This window comes from Enoplosus armatus, chromosome 2, assembly GCF_043641665.1.
Source record: "Enoplosus armatus isolate fEnoArm2 chromosome 2, fEnoArm2.hap1, whole genome shotgun sequence".
Taxonomy (NCBI): domain Eukaryota; kingdom Metazoa; phylum Chordata; class Actinopteri; order Centrarchiformes; family Enoplosidae; genus Enoplosus; species Enoplosus armatus.
In genome coordinates, this window is record NC_092181.1 from 10,966,636 (window position 1) to 10,973,499 (window position 6,864).

The window sequence follows — 6,864 nt, forward strand, 5'->3', positions numbered from 1 at the left end:
TAGAATGCTGCAGCTCTCAATGAACGACATTAGTTATGTGGTTTTCAATGGTTTTGTTTGTGTACCTGCATAGAGAGTTTTCTTATTAAGAAAAATGTATAAGTAGACTGCCCAGCAGAGTCACAGCAAAGAAACCTTTGGTCATAGCTAAAATTAGACTTTTTTAACGCCTGCCTGAAATATTCCGTGGGGGAGGGGGTCCTCACTGGGTCCTTCAGGCGCCTTGGACAGCCGTTTGGCGCTCTCCTCTGATTGGTCACCTTCCCCTTTCGTTCATTTGACAAGCAAAATAGTGCTAGGCTGAGTTTGGTCACAAGAAAAGAAAAGCATCGTACATTATCTTAACCTTGATACCGCAAAGATGTCTGAGGAGCGATCTGAAAGATCCGATGGGAAGATTGTGAAGATGGAGGTTGACTACAGTTCAACTGTAGATCAACGTCTCCCGGAATGCGAAAAAATGGCTAAGGTAAGCAGAGGCCAGCGCTGGCTGAGTCATGGTGCATCAGGATCAGTGTGTTAGCATCCAAGCTAACATCGAATTGCTTCAGCACCACCTAGAAACCTCCTATAACCAATAGATTGATCGTAAATTACGCATAAATGTCGATTTATTTTTCAACTTTCACACATTTCTGTTACCCTTTTATTCTCACATAGACGTTTATGTTTGTTTTTAAGCTCACAGGCATGGTAACAGTTTTAGCAGTGTAACGTTAGTCATTGGCAACATCTTTAGCTAACGCTAACTTGGTAGCTAACATAGGCAAAGTGCCTTTAGTATTGTGTAAGTCCAAATACAGGTTAACGTTTGTCGTTTATCTAAGTAATAAGTGAAACTAACGATAAGTATGTGTATTTTTCTGTCGCAGGAGGGGAAGCTGCAGGAGGCCATTGAGAGCTTGCTGTCATTGGAGAAGCAAACCAGAACGGTAAGTGTCTCTGTACAGTGTTCATACAACTTGTTTACCTTCCTCTCATTTTGCTGTGGAAGGTCCTGTGGCTGGGAAATTGAGCCCCAAATGTGAACGTCACAAATACATTGAGGATCAGAAATGTCCAATTCAGAGCAGATCTTAAACTGTGGTATCAGCTTGAACTGATTTAACGTTAAGCCACGTAAATTAGAAAAACAAGGACACACAGTAAATTGGCTAGAAAGAGCTCTTCCCACTTATCCTGGAAAACCTGTAATTCTGTACCTCTGCTTTCATGTCATGAAAAGTGGATGAAATTAATGTCCTGGAAAACAAGTTTCCTTGGAACCTTGAAGCATGGCATTAGTATCAACCTATAGTAGTAGAGTTTCTCTAGATAAATTAAGGTGGATGGGTCGTCTGTGTCAAAGATTTGCAAATACAGAAAATGTGTGTATGTTTATGGATATTTTAGTAATTGTTTTACTTACCTGCCATCAACCCCTGCTCAGGCGTCAGACATGGTGTCCACCTCCAGAATCCTCGTGGCTGTGGTCCAGATGTGTTATGAAGCCAAAGACTGGGATGCCCTAAATGAAAACATCATGTTGCTCACCAAAAGGAGGAGTCAGCTGAAACAGGTCAGATACTTCTTTTTCCCTGATGGCTCATTTCTATCAGTTGTGTCCAAATATATTCTTAGTGTGCCCCCAAAATATATTTTTGCAAGCTGTACAACTGATTAATCAAATGACGCAATAACAAACACTGTTTTCAGAGATATAGATGATAAGATATAGTGAGCACTTTGTACACTCTACAATATTCAGACTGTTATATATTTTGGAGCCTTGGATTCCACTTTTCAAATGATCCCTGAATGGCAAATATAATATAATTATAAATAAATATGCAGGACCTTAAACAAACATGATTTACTTAATACCTTGCAGCTATTCTTTTGTCAAGCTCTTAGTAAGACTTGAATCTATTTTCTACTCTCTGTCCTATCAGGCTGTTGCCAAGATGGTGCAAGAATGTTACAAGTATGTGGATGCTGTGACTGATCTGACCATCAAGCTGAGACTCATCGACACACTTCGCACTGTGACTGCTGGCAAGGTGTGGAATCTGTTTCTTGTGTGTTTAGAAAGGAGCTGTAGACTAGAGACAAAGGGAAAGCTGTGTAGATTTGATCAGCTGTCATGTTACGTACTGCATGCCACTCTGTGCCAGATGGGGGGAGCTTGACAGTCACAGGTTAACAATGAAGGAGGCACCCAGAGATGTGTGTCTTACAGGCGTAGTTTGTTTGTTTATCTGAGGCACTCTTCATGTGTAATCACTTAAATTTTTATGTTTTACACAATTGGTGAGTGTCTGATTTACATGGAAAATTCTCTTGCGCCGATGAGCGGATGCAGATGTGGTCAGGTAAATAAAGGGTAGGATTTGTTGACAAATAGATGACCATTACACTCGAGATACACTAAACATGTCCCCCATCACAGATCTATGTAGAGATTGAGCGTGCGAGGCTGACAAAGACCTTGGCCACTATCAAGGAGCAGAGCGGAGAGGTCAAAGAGGCAGCTTCCATTCTTCAAGAGCTGCAGGTAAGAGACTGCTGGCCTTTATTTTCTTTTTAGGAGGAAGAAAAATCTGTACAGTTGTTGTGATGACAAATGGGAATACGTCTATGTTTTAAGAGGTTTGAAAGAATTAGATTGTTGGGGGGGGGGTTTCATGGCCTGCTGCTCAGAAATAATTTTTCTTTTATGCTCAGGTGGAGACATATGGCTCCATGGAGAAAAAGGAGAAGGTGGAGTTTATCTTGGAACAGATGAGGCTTTGCATTGCTGTCAAGGATTACATTCGCACCCAGATCATCAGCAAGAAGATAAACACCAAATTCTTCCAGGAGGAGGGCAACGAGGTTAGAGAAAGAGGCCAGAAATTGAGCGTTAATAAAATACAGCAACGTTTCCTCTAGTTGGCTTGACAACCACTGATCTTGAAAAGCACCTGGTGACTGGACTTTGTGTTTGCTTTTACAGCACGGTTTTGGAAGCCATGGTGTAATTTTGGTTGATCTGAACTGAGTAGGTTGGTGTAACTGAACACTAACTCTTCCCTCTTATGTAATGAACAACTTAGGAATCAAAGCTGAAGTACTACAACCTGATGATTCAGGTGGACCAGCACGAGGGCTCCTACCTGTCGATCTGCAAACACTACCGGGCCATCTATGACACGCCCTGCATCTTGGATGACAGCAGCAAGTGGCAACAGGTACATGGGCCATAGTGGATTTTTAACATATTATGAATGCAGAATACAGTTAAATACGATCAAATGTGATGCAGTAACAATAGGAATTGTGTGGCACTATTTTTCTGTTTTCCTGCCCTTCTGCTGGAACACAGTACCATGGCTGCAGAAGAAACAATGTTTGGAAATACAGTAGCTCACTGTCTTGTATTACTGTACCAACCCTGTCTTAGACTTAATGAGTGTAAACACGGTTATTTAGTAGGGAGAGGTTTACCACAGCGTATGTGGGCCGTTGTAGGTAAAAAACTATTACAGAGCCGAGGGGGGGTAATATTCAGAGAAAAAACAGATTTCTGAGATTAAAGATTAAATTTACATGTTTTTCGTCAAAGGAAACGCATCGCTTACTTGAGTGTGTTTACTAGGGAAACAACAGCTCACAATCCGCTGTATCAGCACCGCCGCTGTTTGTTTTATAAACCAAGTGACACAACTAGAGCTACACATAATACAGACTCTTTTCTCAAACGGTTAACTCATAGTCCTTCAGAATTAACATATCCCATTACTCAACACCAGACACCCTAAGAACATAGAGTTAGGAAATAGCACGCATCCAACATTGCAATTTTTTTTTTCATTGGTGAGAATTTGAGGGGTTTTTTCGAGTAATTTTCCCGACTTTTAAGATGTTTTTCTTTTTTAGTCGGAATATTACCCCACTCCCCCGGCTCTATAATGTATTTATTTTTACATAAAATGGCTCTAATGTGCTGCTGTAGAGGTTTGCGTTTAGTATTGGTTCTGAAATCTAGAATTTAGCACAAACATTGCTGATGAAGGAATTTTTCTCATGGTACATGAGCAAATACCCAGGATGTGAACATCCTTTTCACCAGTGCTCTTTTCTATGCACAATGATGTACACACAGCGTAGTTTACAATAATAACAATAAAAACAACACTATATCTGTGTTTTGAAACTTTACTTTGCTTGTTGCCATTTGAGTGTTGCTAGAAAAGCCATGAATGCATTTTGTATTTCAGGCGCTGAAGAGTGTGGTGCTGTACGTGATTCTTTCCCCTTACGACAATGAGCAGTCAGACCTTGTGCACAGAATCAGTGCGGACAAGAAACTGGAAGAAATCCCTAAATACAAGTAAGACATACTTTGGGCTCTTCTGCCTGTTGGCATTACCATAAATACGACAGTCCTGTGACTAATTGTGATGTGGATAGAGTGTGTATATATTATATTACAGCCCTTTTTTAAGAGAGAGGCTTTTGCTGCTATGAATGGGCAGTAGTGTGATACAGGAAGGAAAACACATATCTTAGTAAAGGCCATTTGAATCAACACACCAGTTAGTCCATGTCTGTGGCCAGCAAAGAATTTCCTGACACACACATACAGTATATGTAGCTAGATAACCGTTGACTAAATTTTGTGTGAATCTGTGTTCAGTCTGTTGCTGAGTGTTTAATGTTTTAAATGCAAGATGAGAAGAAGGCAAGAGGCTGTTGTGTGTTTGCCACTCAGGCGGAATGATCATAACAACTTTCACGTATACTGACTCGGGAACACGGGAATGTTCACTATATTGCTCCTCCATTCCCAGGGACCTTCTGAAACAGTTCACCACTATGGAGCTGATGCGCTGGGCCTCCCTGGTGGAGGATTATGGGAAGGAGCTGAGAGAGGGCTCACCTGACAGCCCTGCCACAGACGTCTTCACTTATTCAGAGGAGGGGGAGAAAAGGTGGAAGGACCTGAAGAACAGAGTGGTGGAGCATGTAAGTCCCACAGTCGAGTGTAGGCTCTTCTCGTTTGGACCTGATACACACATCTTCAGATGGGTTTAATGAGAATTTGTTGGTGCTTGGCAGCAGGGAGGTGCCTAATCGAATACATTTTCTAGTAGCATCTCAACTGCCTTTTAGCTGTAATATGGTTGGGCCAAAATGTGTGTACATTGTGAATCAGAATTGATTATGAAAAGTGAGTTTGTGAATACCGAATGAAAAATCTTGAAACATTCACAATGACAGTCAAAGTAGAACTGTGTCAATTTTATTATGAGGCTCTGATTTAAACATCCCTTGATTCAAATTTAAAACATTACTGTTGCATTTTGTGATATATCCATATCAGTTGTAGATGGTGGTATATATGCAAAGACCATGCAGAAAATACAGGTTTTCATATCCATTTAAGTGGATATGAAATTGGAGTCAATTTTACAGAGAGCAGTAGAAATGCAATGCAAGCAGCATGGCTAAACTGGCTAAGTGACTGTTCTGTGCGATGTTAAAGTACTTTCAAATTAGATTGCTAATGAATAGTTGGATTTCACTCATGAATATTTTTTTTCAGCTGTACGTGTTGATGTGACCTGTTCTAACCTTCAATAATTTATGCAAATCTTCTGCTGCAGATGTGTATATTAATGAAATTCTCCCCTTTCCCCCCCAGAACATCAGAATAATGGCCAAATATTACACCAGAATCACAATGAAGAGGATGGCCGGACTCCTTGACCTCTCTATTGACGTAAGCAACAGTTTCACTAATTAGCTAATGTAAACTGAAGCTCACGTTAACAGCACAGAAAAAAAACACATAAAGAGATCAGTACTGATTAAATGCACTGACATGGGTAATTGTTGGTCATTGACAAAGTACAGGTTTTATGGTAGGTTATGGTATGATCAAAATAGACCCTGAAATATATCATAAATTCTGAATTGTCTGGATAGCTATGGCTCTCTCTACATGCATACATTGCAAATGTATGAAATCACTAATTTAGTTGTACTAGTTGAGGATAACTAGGTACAACAAAAAGTGAATACCAAAATTACATATTATAACAGATCTCATATCACAGATTGATATGCTGCATAGGACAGTGTGTGAGTATCTGTGGTATATTTTCCATTGAAAAATATCCTAATTCAGCCAATATGACTAACAGAGTTGCTTTTGTACAGTGAGGAAACTTCATTATCAGGATTTGGTCTCACCGAAGAACATTTTGAAAGACGCTAACATGGTGACTGTGCTCAAACATTTCATTAGGAATCCGAGGAGTTCCTCTCCAGCCTAGTTGTAAGCAAGACCATCTATGCCAAGGTCGACCGGCTTGCTGGCATCATCAACTTCCAGAGGCCGAAAGACCCCAACGACCTGCTCAACGACTGGTCGCACAAACTCAACTCTCTCATGTCTCTGGTCAACAAGACCACACATCTCATTGCCAAGGAGGAGATGATCCACAACCTGCAGTGAAACAAGAACATAGTGCTTTATTTTATGTTTTGATTCATAATTGTTTGTGTTTTGTTTTTTTTCCTTCTGTGGGAACGTTTTTGAATATACAGTATATTGGTGGACTGTGAATGCTGCGTTCTTCCAATGTCATATAACTGGAGATAAATCTGCAGCACATGCACTGCACCCCAACCCAACTTTGTTCATTTTTTTTACTGTCCAGAAAACATTAACAATAAACACATAAGCACCCCCCCCCCCCCCCCCCCCCGCATCCCTCTGTTGGTGTCATGAAAGATATGTTTCCCATTGCAGTTTAATGCATTGTATACATTAGTTGCTGTATGAAAACTCTTTTAAATGTATACTTTGCAATGTAAACAATAAACTCCTCACATTTG

At 40.4% G+C, this 6,864-nt stretch overlaps 1 protein-coding gene across 2 annotated transcripts; it reads left to right on the top strand.

Moving 5' to 3' along the window:
- The first annotated feature begins 311 nt into the window (after positions 1 to 311).
- psmd12 (proteasome 26S subunit, non-ATPase 12) lies at positions 312 to 6,864 on the top strand. Of its 2 annotated transcripts, XM_070919659.1 has the most exons (11): positions 312 to 469; positions 873 to 932; positions 1,430 to 1,558; positions 1,932 to 2,039; positions 2,429 to 2,533; positions 2,704 to 2,853; positions 3,075 to 3,209; positions 4,239 to 4,351; positions 4,812 to 4,986; positions 5,666 to 5,743; positions 6,272 to 6,864. In XM_070919659.1, exons 1-11 carry the CDS (start codon positions 362 to 364, stop codon positions 6,479 to 6,481), a joined length of 1,371 nt encoding a protein of 456 aa, XP_070775760.1. In that variant the 5' UTR covers positions 312 to 361; the 3' UTR covers positions 6,482 to 6,864. The 2 variants fall into 2 exon arrangements, with proteins under 2 accessions (XP_070775760.1, XP_070775768.1); XM_070919667.1 differs by lacking the exon at positions 873 to 932.